Here is a 20,317-nt window from a genome sequence, read left to right on the forward strand (position 1 = left end):
CTCGTGGCTTTTGTGCTGGTCTCATCTTTCAATCATGCATTCAAATACAGCTTCCACGGCTGTCCGGGCTTTTCCGGCTATCAAGCATGTGCGAACCTTCATTACTCAGGGGCCTGGGTCTGGCGGCGACTATCACAATGTCCATGGGGGCCATTGGCTGATAGATTCCAAGATCTCAACACCTATGTCCCAATACGAAGAATATAGGAAATCGCGGACAAGCTGGGGAATCAATGTATTGGGTTCCTTTTGTGTCGAGATTGAAGCATCGGATGGTAGCAAAGGTTTTGCAACCGGCTTTGGTGGCCCCCCTGCTTGCTGGCTTGTTGCAGAGCATTTTGAGCGATTCCTTATTGGCAAAGGTAGTCCCATTTTCTTGAACCTCCTGGCCTTGGATGCGGAGAGTGGGTCCTGTGGACCCTGTGGAATGAATCTCCCTGCTCATATGTCTCCTAGACCCACGAGATACGAACCACATGTTTGAGCAGATGTACCGCGCCTCCATGTTTTACGGGCGGAAAGGACTGCCTGTTGCTGTCATATCTGTGATCGATCTTGCAATTTGGGATCTGTTGGGGAAAATCCGAAACGAGCCCGTATACAAGATGATTGGTGGAGCAACTCGGGAAAGATTGAACTTCTATTGCACCGGCCCAGAACCTGCAGCGGCAAAGGCCATGGGGTTTTTTGGTGCAAAGGTTCCGCTCCCATATGGTCCTGGTGAGGGCGTTGAGGGGTTGAAGAAGAATGTCGAGTTTCTCCGGAAACACCGTGAGAGCGTTGGTCCTGACTTTCCCCTCATGGTTGACTGCTACATGAGCTTGAACGTCCCATATACAATTGAGGTTGTCAAGGCTTGCGAAGACCTCAACTTGAACTGGTGGGAGGAGTGCTTATCCCCCGACGACTCAGATGGCTTTGAGCTTATTAAGCGCGCTCATCCCACCATGAAGTTTACTACGGGCGAGCATGAATATTCCAGGTATGGGTTCCGGAAATTGATCGAGGGCCGAAACCTGGACATCCTCCAGCCAGATGTCATGTGGGTCGGAGGTATGACGGAATTGCTCAAAGTCGCCGCTATGGCCGCCGCGTATGACATTCCCGTCGTTCCTCATGCCAGCGGACCCTATTCGTACCATTTCGTCGTCAGCCAGGCGAACTCGCCATTCCAGGAGTATTTGGCCAATTCCCCAGACGGCAAGTCAGTCTTACCAGTGTTTGGTGATTTGTTCCTCAACGAACCTATTCCAACGAAGGGATATCTAGATGTCTCTGATCTAGACAGACCTGGGTTTGGGCTCGAATTAAACCCCAATGCCAGATTAATAGATGCAACCCGCATTCTAAACCCAGCGCCAGCCGAGCCACTGAAAGTTGAGGAACCGCAAACCAATGGTGTTCAAGCAAATGGCCACGCATTGTAGCCTCTTCTTCACTTCTTATTAAACGTCATTGCGATCTAGGTTCCATGGCTAAATCTGTGTCGACGAGCATTACCACTTTCTTCTTTCGTATGGCCGTGTACTGGTTACCGTCAGCTTAATTATAGGGCGGGGTTCCTGATGTTTTGGTATCGCATTTTCGTTGTCCATCTCGACGATTCTGACGTTCGACATTAGGAGGCAAATTGCAAACTTTTAAATAGGAACTTTGCCTGTAGCCGACTAGATATATATCCAATTCACAGTCTTTTACGATTCCAACGGATGAATTGTCCTCTGAATGACTATTTTTAGTGATGATTTGCGCCCGCTGACACATGCCGGTGAGGCTGCGTTGTGCTGGGACCCCACTCTGTGTGGCGTTAGGGCAAAGCAGCTGAGCTTCTGGCTTTCCCTCATAAACTTAAATTGAGACCGCGACTTCTTTTCAGTCTTCAATTTTCCTGCATCTGAACATTGGCTCCTTTCTCCTTGATCCAATTCTCCACATTCCCCTTCTCGTCAGACATTCGAGCTCCGCTTACCCCGCTTGCATCATGGCCGCCGTCAAAGAAACCGTGAACACGCTCCTCGAAAAATTGCACGTCACAGGCGGTGAAAACGGTGCTCCTACCACGGAGCCCAGCGAAGAGCAAGTCAAAGAACTGAGGTCCAAGTACGAGAAGGCGGGCCAAGAACAGGTCTTCGCATTCTATGACAGCCTCTCCACGGCAGAGAAGGCAGGACTCTTCGCCCAGCTCTCCGGCTTCACCCCTGACTACATCAACGAGATTACAGACAAGGCACTGCATCCCCCAAAACAGGAATCCACCGAATCGACCATCGAGCCCTTGCCTGATAATGCCACATGTTCGGCGCTGGACTCCAAGGCGGAGGATTTGGAGAAATGGTATAATAGCGGTCTGGAGCTGATTGCGAAGAACAAGGTTGCGGTGGTATTGATGGCTGGTGGGCAGGGCACTCGATTGGGTAGTTCTGCCCCTAAAGGCTGCTTTGATATTGGTCTCCCCAGCAAGAAGTCCCTGTTTCAGCTGCAAGGTGAGAGGATTTCGAAGGTGGAGCAGTTGGCTAAGAAGAAGTATGGTCAGGATAGGGTGACGGTGCCGTGGTATGTTATGACCAGTGGACCGACGCGGGGCCCTACGGAGAAGTTCTTTGAGGAGAATAGCTATTTTGGTCTCAAGAAGGAGAATGTCGTTATCTTCGAGCAGGGCGTGCTTCCTTGCATCTCGAATGAAGGCAAGATTCTACTTGAGAGCAAGTCAAAAGTGTGTAGCACCGGTTGCTTTCTGAATCTGCAGGAACCAATCGCTGACGTTTCTAGGTTGCTGTGGCCCCCGACGGCAACGGCGGTATCTACCAAGCCCTCATCCAATCCGGCGTCGTGGCCGATATGTCTAAACGCGGCATCCAACACATCCACGCCTACTGCGTTGACAACTGTCTCGTAAAAGTCGCCGATCCTGTCTTCATCGGCTTCTCAGCCTCTAAAGATGTCGACATCGCTACAAAGGTCGTCCGGAAACGAAATGCTAAGGAATCCGTCGGTCTGATCCTCCAAAAGAATGGCCGACCAGACGTCGTCGAGTACTCTGAGATCGACACCAAAGACGCGGAAGCAAAGGACCCCAAGAACTCGGAGTTGTTAAAGTTCCGCGCTGCGAATATTGTGAACCACTACTACTCGTACCGTTTTCTGGAGAGCATCCCAGAGTGGGCGAAGAAGCTGCCTCACCATGTTGCGCGCAAGAAGATTCCGTATGTGGATACAGAGAAGGGCGAGACAGTCAAGCCGGAGAAGCCGAATGGTATCAAACTGGAGCAGTTTGTTTTCGACTGTTTCCCTTTCCTCACTATGGACAAGTTCGCTTGCATGGAGGTTAAGCGTGAAGATGAGTTCTCGCCGTTGAAGAATGCGAGAGGGACTGGAGAGGATGATCCAGATACGAGCAAGAAGGATATCATGACACAAGGCGCGAAGTGGGTGCGGGCTGCGGGCGCTGTTGTTGTGAGCGAGGGTGCGGAAGATGGTATTGAGGTTTCGCCGTTGATCTCATATGTAAGTCCCTCCGAACATATTATGGCCAGGATGAAATCTAATCACCACTGGAACAGGGCGGCGAAGGTCTTGATTTCCTCAAGGACCGTACGATCAAGGCTCCCGCAGTCATCGAGAAGGAGGACTAAGTATCATGGCGACTCATAACTTTCCTTAATGAATGAACTTAAAAGTCCATTGCGGATCCGGGGGACAATAAAAGATAGAACCAACCATATATTAAGAAAAGACTGTTCCGCACCTACCGCATGTTAGCACATCATGGAAACTCGGGCTCAGGTTAAGAAGTGTGCATCCGCTTGACGTTCTCCTTTTCCCTAGCAAACGTGCTAGTATATAAACAGAAGCAAGTATCTTCTTGACATATTCGCGCATTCTAGCAAGAAGCTTTCCAATCACCTTCTCCCTCCGAAATTCCATAGGACGCGACAGCGCGTGTGCCCGGCCTGACTCGTCCTCAACCTATCTCGCCTATCCCCACCTCTTCCGTAAACAGGCGTGGCTCTCCTACCAGGCAGCTCATCGTGACTTCAGCCATGGTCGTATGACAAGATTAACCGGGGTTTCAGCGTCTCTTATGCAGGAACCCAGGCTCGCTCGCGCGCAACATCCACGCATCTGACGCCGACTGCGCGGCCCGAGCCAAAACCGCATCCATGGTGCCAAGCCTGATATCAAGCTCATCTATCCTGCAAAGCAAACCCACCGCGCAAAGCCGCAAAGATCAATCTGAATCTCAGAGTTTTTGCACCGTTCCCTGTAGGATTGGGGGATTTGCTGGGACATGGGCATATCGTGTGCTGACATGCACGCCATAGGGGAATCGCTCGAGCCACGATAGCAGCATCTGCGGCTCTTGATTTGCTGGCAACGAGACTGATTTCTGCAGCCCATGCAGCAAAGAGTCTCTTCATGATGCAGGCCTTGCTCAGCTCGGATAGAGCCGGCGCAGCCGGACATCATAGGGCATGAAGCCTGACCAGTCCCCTAAATTTTCCAGCTCTCGGGGCTCGGGCTAGGGTTCTTCCAGACGTCCGCGCGCTGCCCAAAAGCAAATAAAAAAGGACGAGGAGAAATTCCGCCGCGAGCGATGGGGTTCTGCCACATGATGTGGGGATGGATGTCGATGTCCTGATGAGCGGTGCCCAGCCCAATATTGTGTCACAACTCATCACGCGGGGCTGCCCCCTATGCTAGCGCACGCGAGGTGCGTGTTTTGCTTCCGTCTCCCACCCAGGCGGCAGAGGCGGACGAGGTGCAAAAACGAAGTCCACCAGCGGGCCGTGATAGGGTTGTCGAGGGCCAATCTGGGCAAGATAGGGGGTGAAAATTCTCGTCATGGTGTGCAGGTTCAACGTGGCAGGGCAAGTCAAGGCCCGTCATGCTCCGTGACGGAATCTGGACCCTCCCTTTTTGGCGGCTTTTGATGCTGGCAGAGACCTCGGGCCACTCAAAATTGCGCAGGTCGCTAGAGCTCTGCCGAAGCGTGCACGGACAGCGCTTCCCTCATCCTTTTGGCCTGCAGCCCGAGCATTTGTCCTGGCCTGCATCTCTGCCAACTACATATTCACCCAACGCCCACAGCACGAAGCGGAGGACGGTCGCAGCAGTGTCGCTGAGGGAAGGACTGGAGACTTGAACGTAAGTCACGACTCACCGCGGGGGGAGGAGCGCGCACTCGCCCCTCGGCGCGCGCCACGTCCCCGCCGCAGGCTCGAAATTTTCATCGCTGACCGGTCCCGCGCAGGTGAAGGAATCGAAGACGTGAAAGCAGGTACGCGCCCTCGTCACTTGTTGCGCCGGTTCATAGCAGAGCAGACGTCGCCGTCGAGCGCACGCCAGACTCTCAAACGTTGCTTCTTCGACGGCGCTCTGCCCGCTCGCCACCCCTTTTCGCTTTCTTCCACAACCAACTCACGATACTCATATCTGGACTTAGAATCTACGTGGAGGATACACAATGTCTTCTCTATCTCGCCGTGCGTGTTTCAAGTGCGGGAACGTCGGGCACTACGCTGGTGAGCATACCTGTGCCGTTCGGCCTCGGCATGCGCTTGTCGTAGGATGCTGAGGAGGGAGAGTGTCGCAAGACTGCACTTCAGTCCCAGTATCTGCGCCGCGCAGCCCCAGCCAATACAGAATCGCTGCAGGAGGAGCACGTGACTAACATGGCTGTCAAACAGAGGTGTGCTCGTCTTCCGAGAGGCTCTGCTACAACTGTAAGCTCAAGACCACCCACCATCTCCCGAGCGCATGCTGACGGCTTGAAGGCAAGCAGCCTGGCCATGAGTCTAACGGATGCCCGCATCCACGCACCACCGAGAGTACGTCAATTTCCCAGTATCCTAACATTCGTCTGCGCAACATGTTCGCCTCTGCGTAGCGGAGTGGCGGTAGCAATGTCGATCCAGCCTCGAGTAGTGTTATTATATAATCGTGAGGAATATCTCTGACGGATTAATAGCAAAGCAGTGCTACCACTGCCAGGGCCTTGGACATGTCCAGGTATGTTCCGCAGCTCTGGTATTTAGAGGGGACCACTAACCTTCCTAGGCCGACTGCCCAACTCTCCGCCTCAGCGGATCCGGTACTAGTGGACGTTGCTATAGCTGTGGCCTGACTGGCCACTTGGCCCGTAACTGCCCTAACCCTGGTGCCGGAATGGGACGCGGAGCTGGCGCTCCTAGAGGCGGATTTGGCGGAGGTTTCCGAGGCGCTTTTGCGGGCGGCCCTCGCCCAGCCACTTGTTATAAGTGCGGTGGACCAAACCACTTCGCCAGAGACTGCCAAGCTCAGGCTATGAAGTGCTATGCTTGTGGGAAATTGGGTAAAGAGTCCTCGATCATCTGATGGAGCGCGAGATGACTAACGCACTCCTAGGTCATATCTCCCGTGACTGCACTGCGCCAAACGGCGGTCCTCTCAACACTGCGGGCAAGACTTGCTACCGATGCGGCGAAACTGGCCATATCTCTCGCGATTGCACTCAAACTGAGGTCAACGGCGACAGCACTGCTCCGCCTGCTGCCGTTCAACCCCCGGCCCCTACTACTGCCGTAGCTTAAATCAATCAACCGATCTCAGTCACACCTGTGCGAATAACATCGACGTGACAAATATCCTCGACACTACCCCTGTTCTGAATTTCTCATCCCTACCTTCGTTTCGTCACCCACAATCGTTTTAGGCCTTGGCTGCCTTGTTACCACACGCCCTCGGAACTGGCAAACTTACGCAATCACGAGTTACTATTAAAGAGAAAAAAAGTTTTCACGAATCCTACGCTGATACCCCACGAACGTTATCCCTTTTACACGCAAGAAACCATCATACTTTGAACGGCTTGGCGAATTGAAACAACACTTGATCGATATTGATGGGGCAACTGAAAATAATTCTTACTCCTTCTTTGTATGTTCTTGAATATCTTCCTTTTCTGGTGAACGGGGATTTATGATGGATCTTACTTGGATAGACGAAGAGTTATGGCATCAATCAATGGACGTAGAAAGGCGACGGCTGTGCTGTGTACGGACGGTGGTGGTGTGTTGTGGATAAGATAAGTTGGAGAAAGGGATGAGGGATGGTGTGGAGGGAGGACTGAAGGCATTGGCATTGGATTTGCAGTGGCAATGCAGAGTTATTGTGTGTGTTTTGTCGGAGCTGGAGATTCTGCAGTGGCAGTATGTGGCTTTTACCCTTTTTTATTGTTGTTGCTTACCCTTACCCTATCCCCTATGCTACCTTTTGTTTAGGATCGTAATTAGCATGGCTTAGTGTGCTAATCTACTCTGTGAATATGAGATAGCCTGCCGTATGTGTGCGTGAGATTTTCTTGGTCCGTATTTGGTTGCCCATCTCCACTCTGGATATTTCCTGGAGCTACTCGATGCACCTTTGTTCTAACTCTTACACTTGCCTTTTCATTATCATCAAAACTTCCGACAGTTCAGTTTCAATGTTCGTCAATCCGTACTACCGCGCATCTTCTAACTTTGGAAGGCTTCTAGAAACACGTGCTTTGGCGTCGCGTTGCGAGTATGGATCGCCGTTTCTTCCTTCCCTTTCCAAAGCAGCCAGCTCGCCACCAGCCTCCCCTCACCCTGACCCTCACTATCACTCCTACATCTACGGTCGCTCTCTCTTCTATTGTCTACTGAGAACACATTCTCATCACTCTTTTGCAAACCATCATTACAGCACCAACTCACAGAACCAGAACCAGAACTAGAACCGACCATGGCCCCTTCCTCAGTCGCAAGCGACGATTCTGGGAACGATGTACGACATAATTCTTGGGCTTCAATCTCACTCCTGCGCAGTATTGACTTGGTGTTGGGTAGGATGGCTTCATCGTGGATATCGATGTGATTCAGGCACATGGTATGTGTCTTGCTCCGGGCAGATGTGGATGCTGTGGCTGACTGACGGGGTAGGTATCGGTGCTGTGGACATTGCGAAGTTGAAGGCGAATGGGTATTACACTATTGCTGTGAGTAGACGTTCAGCACTTCAGTGCGGGTGGAAGGGGGTATTCGGCGTGCTAACTTAATGACAGTCTGTCCATGCGGCCACTCGCCGGACGTTGCTGAAGATCAAAGGGTTCAGTGAGATTAAGGTTGATAAGGTTAAGGATGCTATCGCGAAGTGTCAGCCTGCTGGAGGAGGCTTCCAAACCGCTCACGAACTCGGTCAACAACGGAAGCGAGTCATGAAGATATCGACTGGCAGCAAACAGTTCGATGCTGTCCTCGGGGGGTGATTGTGAGCCTGCTTCCACCATTGATCGTACGCTTACTCGATCCAGCGGCTTCCAAACCATGAGTATCAGCGAGGTCTTCGGAGAGTTCCGCTGCGGAAAGACTCAATTATCTCACACGATGTCTGTGATTGCCCAGCTGCCTAAGGATCTTGGGGGGGCCGAAGGGAAAGTGGCGTACATCGGTATAATTGACACTCCCGTTCGAATAGTTATCTAATATCCCGAGCTAGACACGGAAGGCACCTTCAGACCCGAGAGGATCGCGCAGATTGCTGAGCGGTTTGGGGTGGACCCCGAGACTGGTATGATCTTTTACCTTGTCGCATTGCTCATCCACTCACATCACTCAGCCCAAGACAACATCACCTATGCTCGCGCTGTTAATTCAGAACACCAAATGGAACTCCTCAATAAAGTCGCCGAATACTTCGTTGGCAACGAGTACCGCCTCTTGATCGTTGATAGCATCATGGCTCTTTTCAGGGTTGACTATACTGGACGAGGAGAGCTTAATGAACGACAGCAGAAGTTGAATCAGTTCCTCTCCAAGTTGACACATGTTGCAGAAGGTATGTTAGACACCATTCCAGTATCCGATACGCAGTCTAACAACTCACAGAGTTCAATGTCGCCGTCCTCATGACCAACCAAGTCCAGAGCGATCCCGGAGCCAGTGCTCTTTTTGCCGGTGCAGATGGTCGTAAACCAGTTGGCGGCCACATTCTTGCGCATGCTTCAGCGACCAGGATTCTGCTTCGAAAGGGTCGTGGTGAAGAACGAGTGGCAAAAATCCAGGACTCACCTGGTAGATAATGCTGTTCCTAATATTCTGGATGTGCAGAATTCTAATCGCATTTCCAGACATGCCGGAAAAGGAGGCTACCTACATCATTACGAACGGTGGTATCAACGATCCGGAGAAAGTCTGAATAATCGAAGGCGTAGCGAAATGATGATGTAGGGAAGCCGGCGTGCGAAGTTGATAGGCAAATTACTACTTCAAAGATTGTGGGCAATGTGACTGATGGTCAATCATATTCCAAGCTTTTTACTTCGGCTCAGGGAATGGACTGGACGATGTATTGCGATTTTCAACATGTCAGCAGAGTCAAGGTTTCATCTGGTAATACAGGGTCGAGGAGCTCTGGTAGAAAATGGCGCTTCGCGTTGTAGGATAGCTAAAAGAACCAGCTCTCCCTACTACCCTCCTCTGCTCAACCACTCTCGCTCGTGAACCATTTGATCAGAAACATAAGCGAAACTGCTCGGAGAAATGGGGCAATGTGAAGCCAACGCACACAGCCACGAGCCCGGACTCTCTTATTGGCTGCACAGCCTCGAAGTGATTCCACCGCCCTTCTCTTGCTAGACTGGCTTAGCGATGATGCTTGGCCAGTAATTTTCGAAGCGTGGGAAGGAACATCGACACTCTCCCTTCTCCGAATAACATGCAAACAGAAATTAATGCGAGCATTTCGAGTGTCTTGTGCGGAGTGTCACACTTCTTTGTGCTGTAAATATCTCCACTGCATCTTATCACTGAACGTAAAACTTGACCGGGTGGTGATTTAAAACAGAAATGGCATCCTACTAAATCCTCCGCAATTCTAGCCATAGGTCTAATTGATCAAATCTGCCTTGCTAACCCTCCACGATAGTTTTGAGTATGTTGCACTGCACCTTCTTACTTAATGTAGAACACAGTTAGGTTACTTTCTATCTGTTTAAATTCTTTGCTAGAATCACGGAGAGCAATTCTGTGGCTTAATACACAGTTTCAAGGGCCCGTTCGTTACGTTGGCTTCACAGCCACACACATCCTCGCTAATGGCTGCCTACCGCTGCTCTGCGCCCTTCCAGAGCGGAAGGGCTGCAGCAATGTGGAATGACTCCAACTTCAATCTCACCGGCGCCGGGCACATCTTCGAGACAAAAAGATTGATATTACCCAACCTTAGGCACTGACTCACTTTCCATCGTGAACTCTCTCGCCCCTGGGCTCGAAAAATATTCAACTCCGCGCCCTAAACTCCACGCTTTGAAATCGCAAATTGAGGGGCCTCAATCATGGATGGCGCTAACAACCTTAATTTTAACGACCTGGATTTCGACTTGAGTTTCAACACGGATTATACGCAGCCGGCTGCGCAGATGACGGATCAGGCGTTTATGAAGCCGAATGAGGATAACACCTCCAGCTTCTTCTTTGCGGGTGATGAGGGGATTGATACGTCTGGGGGCCAGTTTGGAGTTGCGAACACGCAGCAGTCCTTTGGTTCCATGAATGCTACAGATCTCTTTTCTTTTCCCCATGAGACTGGATTTGGACTACAGCAGAACTTGGTAAGATCGAGCCAGTGATGATGCTGTTGGTTTAATGGTGGGTTGAGTGCTGATGATGTTCGCAGAGCATGGATAACACCATGGCAAGTGCTTCCGCGTGGAACAACCAGCTCTCTCCCGCGATAGATGACTTTGCATCCACATCCACACCAGTTCAGTCATTTGGGTCGCTGAATCAATCACAATTCAGCGGTAGCGGTAATATCCACAAGCGTCCGCTACAGCTGGATACCCAGGACTTCCCACAGCCGAAGCGTCAGGAGAGGTCGGGGTATGCCGACTTCTCACCCTTTGTCCCGTCTGCAAGTGTGACCGGGTCAAGCTGGACGGTGGATACCCAGCCGACGCCAACGAGTTTGAATGAGATCGGGCTTAGTGACGAGGCGGCAGATGTTTGTGCTACGTGGTTTAGCAAGTATGGTGTGCTTCCTGGGTATGTACAGCAGTTCTCGTTTACCCCATTATCGTTACTATGCTTTCCACTCATGAATGTCACCCTTGGGGGTGGGCTTCACGAGTGATCGAGTACTTTCATTCTCCTGACTATGTCAGTCGCGGTAGCCGTTATAAAACAAGTTCTAACGGCTCTTTTAGTGACCGGCATATCGAGTCTCTCAGTCAGCTCACAGAGGAGTCGCCAACTGCCATCCGACATTGGTTCGGGCAAATGCTAAAGCAGGGCATGTCTGGTCATGACTCTGCATACAAGTCTCAGACCAGGTTAAGCCAGCAAGACCAGCTGACAAACACCTCAACTGGTTGGATGGATACAGCTTCCACTGCTCCATGCAGCAACGATACTACGACAACGACTGGGCAGTCAGCTCCTCGCGGTGGAAGGAAGGGATGCACTCCTACAGACAAGCATGAGCTTCTTTGTAGAGACCCCAACAAAATCTACCAGTGCACACGAAAGTGTGGGAAGCGATACGGCCGGAAGTGTGATTGGAAGAGGAACGAAGAAGAAGGCTACCCATCCAAGTCTTGGCAATGTAGTTTGTGTGTCAGCCAGGGCGTGGAGAAAGTAAAGCCTTGCTTTCGACGATACCATTTCTCTCAAGTAAGCACATCTTTCTCCTAAATTTGGCTCTCTGACTAACAATTTACAGCACTTCAGGAACATCCACCCGGGGCTGAATAGTGCAGACTACGAGGAGGAGAGTGTCGTCCATTCTGACACTTCATTCCCTCGCAAATGCGGCTTCTGTCCTCACCGCTTCACGTCGCGACAGGACCGCATTGACCACATAGCAGACCATTTCAAGAAAGGAAAGAACATGCTCCTCTGGAATGATGATGAGGATGACAGCAACGACTCTGATAATGTCGATGATGACGACGATAGGCATGACAGCGATGCCTTCGACAATAACAACAATAATAGCAATCATTCAAACAATCCACAAGACAAGGACTCACAAGACCGGCCAGGCCCAAAGCAAAACGGCAGTGGCAATGGCGGTAACCAACGCGGTGGTCGACGCCAACCTCCACCGAGCTTCTCGCAATTCCACTTGTCAGAGATCAGTGACGAGGTCTCTCACGGACAATCTTCCTGCGGCGAGACAGCCAACCAGCATATTAAACCACATTGTTCACAGACATACAGTGGAACACAGGGTCACATTTTCTCAGATGGCTGTGCTGAGGGACGTTCACCTCCAGGAGCGTACACCGGCGAACGAATCCACAGAAACCCCAAGTCAACCTCGAGTTCATTTTCATCTCCATCAGGCTCAATCCCAAGGCGCGATGAAGCAGCGGACTGTCACACGGATGCTATGGCCAGAGATGCTGTCACCAGGACCGTAAGTAAGGCGATGTCACCCTTACCAAAGATTACGAAACCCGAACTAGGCGGACTATTGCAAGACCTAGATGACCAGACCACACAAGAAAGGCCATCTACGACAAATGACACCCACTGGGCATATTCGAAGCCAGAGGGAAGCAACTCTGTTTCGGTATCTCCTAACGTAACCCAACCTTTGGAAGATGTCAGTTCAGTCTCCGATTCTTCCTCTCTTGGATCATCGGATATGGACCTATCGTCACCTGCGGATGGGATTCGCCCTGCTGAAAGGGTTGGTGCAGTAGTTGAGGATGAGTCTTCCTCGAATGCATCTTCTTCAAATGATGGGCACTCCTTCGAGTCCACGATGCCTCCACCGCGGGTTCCGAGACAGTCTCCGGAGAGCACCGATGAGAAATTCAAAGTTACGCCTACGTTCTGCGACTTGATTCAAGGGTACTGTGGCGATATGGCTCCCTGGACTGAAGATCTACACCACGACCTCCAGCCTGACGAGCCGGGACTGCCAGCCTCATCTCTTTCCTCAACCTTCGGTTGTATGCAACCCTTCCGCGAACCCTTCAACGAAGAGAGCAAGGAGAAAGGCATTTGTCCTAACCCAGAGTGCGGACGTGTCTTCAAGCATCTCAAGACCCATATGCTGGCCCACCAAAACGAGCGACCAGAAAAGTGCCCAATCGCGACCTGCGAATACCACTTTAAGGGCTTCGCACGAAAGTACGACGAGAACCGACATACACTAACTCACTACAAAGGTACCATGGTCTGTGGCTTCTGTTCTGCCACTGCTCTAACGGAAAATTCCTTTACCCGCACGGACGTATTCAAACGCCATCTCACTCGGGTTCACGATGTCAAGCAGAACCCTACTGGCAGTCGCAAGAAATCTCGATCTGAGAAGCCCGGAAATTGCTCCATATGTACAGTCAAGTTCGCCAATGCTCAGGAATTCTATGAACATCTGGATGACTGCGTTACGAGAGTCGTACTGAAGGATAACCTAGAGATGCATACACAACAAATAAAAGAGAGCGCCGTCGTTATTGGCACAGGTCAATCGCTCCAAAACCCTGAAGACTTTTTCAACGCCCTCATGAGCCGGACAGACACGCATAAAGACGTGAGCTATATCGAGACGCATGGAAATGGTACCCCTGCCGGTAGTGGTATAGGCATTACCTCTGTCACCGATGTCTTCGCCCCTCGCCGCAGCCGACACCGCTTCCATCAAACGCACCACCTCGGTGCCACCAAGGCCAAAATTGGCCACAGCAGTGCTACCGAGGGTATCAGCTCGCTCCTCGAGGTCATAATGATGATGAACGCTCGCACTGCTAACGTCACTAGCAAGCATGTTACAGATGAAAACGATCTGGAGAAAGCGCAAGAGGGTGTCCTATTGGACCACTATTCGGCTACTCTACTACAAGACAGCTCTTTGAGCGACGGATCCGGTATGCTTCGCTCCAATTTGTGCAGATTGCTGTCTAACAATGTTACAGAAATGGATGTAATGCAAGATCCTCTCTTGGAGACCACTTGTCAAGCCACGGAACACTTCGGATATGCTTCAGACCAGACCTCTTCGGGCAAATCCGACTGGCATGAGATAAACCCTCCTACACTAGACATGTACCATACATCGCAATCCTTCCTCAGCGTCAAGCTCCTTGGTACTGGTGGCTTCAGTACAGTGGACGAGGTCGTTCACCGCGAGACAAACCTGAGGGTTAGTCGGAAGACACTGAAGAACCGGGAACATTCTGCATTGGAGGAGCTTAAGAAAGAAGTTGATGTGCTCCAGAAACTTCGGCACCCTCACATCATCCGCTTCCTCGGAGCGTACTCAAAGGGCGACAAAGTCTCAATCCTCCTCTCTCCGGTGGCGGAGACAACGCTTGCCCTCTGGATCGACAAATCTATGACAGAGAAACCCGCTGGGCTGACTGAAGTAATCCTCAAGATGTATGGCTGTCTTGCATCAACGATTCGGTATCTCCACGAGCAACGGCCGGTAATCAAGCATATGGACATTAAGCCACAGAACATCCTTGTCATGCATGGTGACTCCGGCATCCCCCACATAGTCCTGAGTGACTTCGGCATCAGTTCTTCAGAGGAGGATTCCTCTGGCCCCCGCTCCAAGCCTCTAACACGCCAGTACTGCGCGCCTGAGGTACCCGAAACCGCGACTCGCGGACAAGCAGCAGATATCTGGAGCCTTGGTTGTGTATTCCTTGAGATGGCCTCTGCCATCCTCATCCAGAGCAATCCGAAGTGGCAAGAATTCCGCCAGGAGTTCCATGGCAGTGATGGCAAATGTTACTGGCAGGACGTTTCGCGACTACACGAATATCTATCTGAATTCCTCGACCACGCCACCGCTCCGCAAGAGACCGCCGCCCTTCACACCATCAAGGCGATGCTAAGTCGAGAGCCCGCTGAACGACCGAATGCGGCAAGGCTTACCATCATCTTCACTCCCTCTGCTTGCTGCCTCAAGTGGCCAAACGAGAAGGTCTCGTTCCCTGGTCCACTCGAGGAGCTTGGCACAGTAGAGATGCTTGATTGCCTGGCCGAGTTGCAGTCATGTACGGGAGCCGATCACAGGCATGAACTTGGACCCTTTGAGCGAGCGAAGTCGTGGCTTGATGAGTGCTCCCATGGACACGAAGCTTGTCGCCGACAGACCTCAGATTCTAAGTCTCTCCCGACACGCCTCGTCGACAGTCAGCCGCGTGGACCAGATGGCCGCACTATCCGCGTCGTCAACAGCTCTGAGATTGAGTGGGAATCAAGCCGAGTCGAATATGTCGTCCTCAATCACCTCTGGAGCCAGTGGGACGTTACCCTCTCCAACGACCGTCTGGGCAGCAGCCAAGGCGAAATCTCTCGCGAGATTCTCCCGAAAGCAGTGAACGACGCTATCTCAGCGGCAAACCGCATCGGCTTCCGCTACATCTGGGCCGACTCCCTATGTGTCCTCCAGGATTCGGAAGAAGAGAAACGCCGCGAGTGCGCCGCCATGGCATCCGTATACCGCAATGCAGCCCTCACAATCGTCGTCGACAAGGTCAACCAAGAGAACGCGGAAAACGACAGAAGCGATAGCGTCAACCCTGTCCTTCGAGCCGCTCTCACCCTCAGCGACGACATCGCTAACACCTCCCTCCCGCTCATCGACTGGTATGCCCCGGGTTTCGCCTGGGATACACGGGCTTGGAGCCTCCAAGAGCGGCTGCTCAGTCACCGGCTACTCCACCTTGCGGGCGAGCAAATGTACTGGGAATGCAACTCGCTCAAGGCGAGCGAGACATTCCCACGCGGTCTCCCGCCTCTCATTTGGGAAAAGGTACATACCAAGACGACTGAAGCCGTGCCTGGCCTGCGACGCGGGTGCCAGCTTACGAAAGACGGGAGCACGGACAAGATGAAGATCAAGATACATGGCCTACGAGGGGATGCTGTAAGTGTCAAGAAAGAAGAATCGGTGTGCTTCGAGAGTGTGGACCTAATGCCCGATGTCAAGTCCAAGATTCATGAGAATGAAGATGCAAAGTTCGATATTACGAAGTTTGAGATTGATGGCAATGGGAAGCAAGACTTCAAGAATGGGTTTAAGTTTGATTTCGATTTTAGGTTTTCTTCCTCCAAGTCGCTGGTCGACGTGACGTCGCCTTATTCCATCCACGAAAACAAAACAAAAGAACAAAAAAAGTTTGAAAAGGAAAAAGATATATTTGGGGATGTCAAAGCCGTCAAGGTTGAAGACGTTGACATCATTGAAGACGTTGATGGAGATGTGGACATGGATATGGATATGGCTTATACTGATGCTGAGCCAACGAGCGGACTCATTCGCGACCCTGGAAATGGACATCCTGCCACCTCGCCTAGCTCAGGAGCTAGCGCGGCGTACACATAGAGGTCAAACTATTTTTTAATCATCGTTGATGGCGCAAACATAGTTTAGACTTTGCGAGTCATGACATGATGGTGGGATAGACTCTTGGGGACCTGTTCCTCCCTTTGACGGCAGCAAGGCTGGTGTCACGGTGTTTGGTACTGAGCTCTGGGAGTCATGGAAGTTTGGGATAGGTAGGGGGTTGGAAATCTGTAATTACCTTCAGCTCGGGGACGGGTACAGATCTTCAATTCTTCCAAAGGTGCTTATGGATGGCGTAGGAGGGCTGATGCTGCGTGGATTCTGCGCATATCTGGGAAGTTTGGTGAGAGGAGTGGATTCGGATGCGCTTTCTTTTTTCTCGGTTCGTTTAGGTAGCTTGACTTTTCAAACGATCATGAGTTCATTTAATACTTTTCCCTTGCTTGGTCATGTTAACTGGCTCGCGGTTTCATCTAGGTGAGGGTTGCAAAGCACCTTCACTTTCCGTCTTAAGTGCATCAAGGATGCTATATCCGTCCCAGACCTTGATCCTCTTCACATTTGGATACAAAATCTCTGCTATACCGCTGGGCAAGTCAAGATCTTGCTTAATTAGAATACTGATGTCCGTCTTGACGATATTCGCTTCAGCGTATATGCCTGAAGAAAATGCGTTCCAATCAAAGAATTAGAATCGTGAAAGTCTGCTTTTTGCGCTGAATGCAAGACATGAAGAGAAGAATATGGAGGGGATTGTTTTAAATGTGCACAGACTAAGAATAAAGAGTCTGCGTCTAGATGTTATTCTACAGAATTTAAGACAGGAAAACTAATTAGATATCACGTATATAGGTTTAGGTACACAAAACTGTCGGTTCAAGAACAAAAGCCGGTTTTGAGGTGTCCGAAGAGTAGTTAGGCAGTTAAGATACTTGTAGGAATTAAGATGGAAATGCCTACGAACTGCTATATGAAATTGTGATCGTAGAATACCGTGTGCCTGTTATAGCATGCCAAGACGTACTACGGACCATTGGCAATAATGATGAGAGCTGTTGGCTCTATTGTTAGATACTGTTAGACAGAATGAAGATAAGCAGAGCCCAGTACAAATACCCTCTCACAGCATCGCTCCCTCTGTCCCCACTGCGTTCTGCTAACTCTCCGCACCCTTGGAAAACTGGATCTTCCTCCCTTGATGTCTCCTCTCCAACCACTACCTCGTATCCACTAATCCTTCCTGACCCCCGGTTGGCGCAACAATGTGATGCAAATTACTCCTCAAGTTCCCCGCCCGGAACTTCACCATCGCATATCCCCAAGAGAGATGATCGTGCAGCCGGGCATGGGGCGGACGTAGGCCCAAGACGAGGTGTCTGGAAGGAGGACCTATAGGCCGCCCAATCGGTTGAAGAGGGTTGTTAAGCTGCCGAAATCGGTGTGTTCACTGAAGGTTGGTTGGGGGGATTGAGGTTGGGGAGATGCACGGATGAAGCGAATATGGCACCCTGAAGATACGGTGTGGCGGTGGAGAGAATGGGAGGTTGGGAGAGGTGGGGAGGGAGGAGAAGAGGGTTGTTAGGATGGCGTTGTTGGCGTGGATGTAGTAGATTAGGGGGTTGCGATTTGTGGCTATGATAGGTGGGGCAGGAATAGAAGGAGTTAGTGAGAGGATGTCGTCTTTTGAGACCTGGGAGATGGGGAGGTTGGTGAAGTGTTTTGTGCTTATGATGCTTGTGCAACATCGGCTATATGCGAAGTGGTGGTGCTCGCCTTGTAGATCTCATTATTATCAAGAGTCCCTTTACCATCTATAGCCTCAGCTTCCATCCCTTTATATCCAAAATAGCTACCTTCGGCCGCGGAATCCTCCTTTATCTTCTCTTCTAGAGAAAGCGAGTAGAACCGCTCTATGAGATCGAATATGGTGTACGGCTTCTCCATCTGGGAAGTTCGTTAGGCCGAGGGAGAAAAAGCCGAGCGATGCGCTAGCTTTAAAGATACGGTCTTTTTCACCGACACCGTTGGCAAGAAGCCTGCTTAACCGGATAGTGAGGAGTGGTGCCGTGGGCACGTCGTCAGGGGAAGTTGAAAAGGGTGATGCTATAAGTGAAGGCATCTTGGCTAGCGAATATTCAGTACGCAACGCTTGGGCATGTCATTCTCCTGTGACATGGACCGAATTTTCCATCCCAGGGATAATGAGCAGAGACCATCAATTCGACTGTTTGGCAGTTCAGGATCCGAGGTTTCATGATTCAAAATGTAGACGACTGAAGTTGAAGACCAAGTGCCATTCTCAGTATCACACAAGACTAGCCGTTTTCTATTGGTGGACTTACAGACCGTTGAGGAGAACTATTTCCTAACTTAACCCGGAAATAGGGGTTTCCCACAAGTTCTCCACAGGGAAGGTTGTTGGTGGCGAGAGCCAAGGGCTTGGATTGTGTCGATCAATGCGGGGATTTCAATGTCTACTCCTCGGTAATCCAAGATAGGGGGATGGGAATCCTGATTACCGGGTGCAGTTCTGATTGGATCCATTGTTGCATGCTTTATTCCGCCCATGGAAAACTGGCCATGTAGTTTCAACATTTACGTTGGGTTGAGTCCCTTATGCTGGCATACAATGCAACTCAGCAATGTCTCTCGAAAAAGCCGAGCAAGTGGAAGAGGCAGAGCAAGTCAGCTGCGCGGTCCAATGGGTCGATGGCGCAGATGCCGGTCGACTGCAACAGGGGCTGCAGAGCTCGCCACAAGGCGAATACTCCCCGCAAACTCTGGAGGAGAATACACACCATCGTCCCCTCAACCGCAAATTCAACTTCTTCGTCTTTCTAACCTGCACCATCACCTATCTCTTCAATAACCTTAACCATTCTAACTTAGGAAATACGCAAACCGATGGGTCCACAGCCGACCTTGGAGTGTCCGCCACTGTGTCGCTACCTACATTCCCTTGCGGCCAGTTTCAGTGGTGATTGAGGAGAAGATTGGCTGGCCGAGATTTCTCGAGATCATTGACCCAGGATGGGCCATCTTAACCTTTCCGCATGCTTGGGTCAGAAATGAAGCGCATCATGAATCCGGCTTTTATTCCACGTGTGTTTCCCACCTCTTACTCTCATACCCGCGTTTCAACTTCGCATTGTTCTACGGCTGGTACGCAATTACAGGTGCATTTGGCGGTCTGATAGCATACGAATGTTTTCAGACTGGTGGCAGCCTGCACGGCTGGCAGTGCTTGTTTATTGTTGAAGGAACAGCAACTATTAGAATTGCGTTGGTCACACCGTTTTGGCTGGCTAGAAGCCAGAGAGGGGCCTGGTTCTTGGATGCGACAGAGGGGCAGTTTACCGAAGAACGTATGGTGATTGACTCGGCGGCGAATTTGAATTCGGGTCTCAAGCTTTCGAGGAGAGATGTTTGAGAGGCGATTAAGGACTGGAGGCTTTGGGCCGCGTTGCCGCTCAGCATTCTTGCTTCCGTAGCACCGCAGAGCTTTACTAAATTCCTTCCATTATGATAAAGGTAATGCCTTGATCGCGCGCTAAACCAAAACTAGGGACTCGGATATCCAGGACCAACTGCAAATCCGATGACCGTACCTCCATACCTCATCGGCACTATACTGCTCCCAGTTTTCGCGTATTCCTCCGACCACTTTCGAGAGCGAACTTTGCATATCCTCATCGGTCTCCTGGCCATCGTTGGCATGATTCTAGCTTTCACGCTTCCCCTAGAGAACTCTGATCCTCGCTACGGTAGCATTATAATATTGTTCTCTGGGACCTTCATCACAGCTCCCATCGCCCTAGCCCGGCTACCTAGAACACTTCAGAGCCTGGTAATCGCACAATTGTTCTCGGAATTTCATAGTAACCTAGGTGACACCACCGACTGAGAATTTTTTCTCGCCAAGGGTGAGCCCAATTATATCTTCCCGTTGAATATTACGACCGGATTGGTTAGCATATCCTACGTGTGATATCGGCGTACTATTTTGAGT

At 50.9% G+C, this 20,317-nt stretch overlaps 5 protein-coding genes across 5 annotated transcripts; 3 read left to right on the top strand and 2 right to left on the bottom strand.

Moving 5' to 3' along the window:
- Positions 1-26: 26 nt before the first annotated feature.
- Positions 27-3,814, top strand: BDR25DRAFT_253695 (nucleotide-diphospho-sugar transferase). Its single transcript, XM_033686258.1, has 6 exons — positions 27-362; positions 457-1,423; positions 1,495-1,522; positions 1,877-2,713; positions 2,770-3,504; positions 3,561-3,814. The coding sequence occupies exons 1-6, from the start codon at positions 35-37 to the stop codon at positions 3,630-3,632; spliced, it is 2,967 nt and encodes a 988-aa protein (XP_033552886.1). The 5' UTR covers positions 27-34; the 3' UTR covers positions 3,633-3,814.
- BDR25DRAFT_391351 (uncharacterized protein) lies at positions 3,780-4,873 on the bottom strand (the record flags this gene model as incomplete). The annotated part of the gene is made up of 8 exons (XM_033698144.1): positions 4,738-4,873; positions 4,572-4,671; positions 4,463-4,519; positions 4,211-4,431; positions 4,092-4,172; positions 3,999-4,032; positions 3,847-3,966; positions 3,780-3,821 (listed from the first exon to the last, which is right to left on the bottom strand). Exons 1-8 carry the CDS (start codon positions 4,842-4,844, stop codon positions 3,780-3,782), a joined length of 762 nt encoding a protein of 253 aa, XP_033552887.1. The 5' UTR covers positions 4,845-4,873.
- Positions 4,874-10,213: 5,340 nt separating this feature from the next.
- On the top strand, positions 10,214-16,735 carry BDR25DRAFT_278823 (uncharacterized protein). The gene is made up of 5 exons (XM_033687711.1): positions 10,214-10,609; positions 10,675-11,042; positions 11,204-11,669; positions 11,719-13,876; positions 13,925-16,735. The coding sequence occupies exons 1-5, from the start codon at positions 10,334-10,336 to the stop codon at positions 16,345-16,347; spliced, it is 5,691 nt and encodes a 1,896-aa protein (XP_033552888.1). The 5' UTR covers positions 10,214-10,333; the 3' UTR covers positions 16,348-16,735.
- Positions 16,736-17,264: 529 nt separating this feature from the next.
- On the bottom strand, positions 17,265-18,852 carry BDR25DRAFT_350318 (uncharacterized protein; the record flags this gene model as incomplete). The annotated part of the gene is made up of 10 exons (XM_033694683.1): positions 17,265-17,308; positions 17,340-17,382; positions 17,433-17,544; positions 17,587-17,697; positions 17,757-17,998; positions 18,052-18,252; positions 18,329-18,411; positions 18,456-18,645; positions 18,705-18,746; positions 18,787-18,852. 10 exons carry the CDS (start codon positions 18,850-18,852, stop codon positions 17,265-17,267), a joined length of 1,134 nt encoding a protein of 377 aa, XP_033552889.1.
- Positions 18,853-18,950: 98 nt separating this feature from the next.
- Positions 18,951-19,289, top strand: BDR25DRAFT_310456 (uncharacterized protein; the record flags this gene model as incomplete). The annotated part of the gene is made up of 1 exon (XM_033691151.1): positions 18,951-19,289. The coding sequence occupies one exon, from the start codon at positions 18,951-18,953 to the stop codon at positions 19,287-19,289; it is 339 nt and encodes a 112-aa protein (XP_033552890.1).
- Positions 19,290-20,317: the final 1,028 nt, after the last annotated feature.

This window comes from Lindgomyces ingoldianus (assembly GCF_010093535.1).
Source record: "Lindgomyces ingoldianus strain ATCC 200398 unplaced genomic scaffold BDR25scaffold_4, whole genome shotgun sequence".
In the NCBI taxonomy this organism is placed as follows: Eukaryota; Fungi; Ascomycota; class Dothideomycetes; order Pleosporales; family Lindgomycetaceae; genus Lindgomyces; species Lindgomyces ingoldianus.

Bases quoted from the DNA above. Each gene is read 5' to 3' on its own strand.
- BDR25DRAFT_278823 (XM_033687711.1), top strand. From the start codon at position 10,334: ATGGATGGCGCTAACAACCTTAATTTTAACGACCTGGATTTCGACTTG. The intron at 11,043-11,203 runs GTATGTACAGCA...CGGCTCTTTTAG, and splicing joins AAGTATGGTGTGCTTCCTGG to TGACCGGCATATCGAGTCTC. The intron at 13,877-13,924 runs GTATGCTTCGCT...ACAATGTTACAG, and splicing joins CTCTTTGAGCGACGGATCCG to AAATGGATGTAATGCAAGAT.
- BDR25DRAFT_253695 (XM_033686258.1), top strand. From the start codon at position 35: ATGCATTCAAATACAGCTTCCACGGCTGTCCGGGCTTTTCCGGCTATC. The intron at 1,523-1,876 runs GTGTACTGGTTA...ACTTCTTTTCAG, and splicing joins CTTTCTTCTTTCGTATGGCC to TCTTCAATTTTCCTGCATCT. The intron at 2,714-2,769 runs GTGTGTAGCACC...TGACGTTTCTAG, and splicing joins TACTTGAGAGCAAGTCAAAA to GTTGCTGTGGCCCCCGACGG.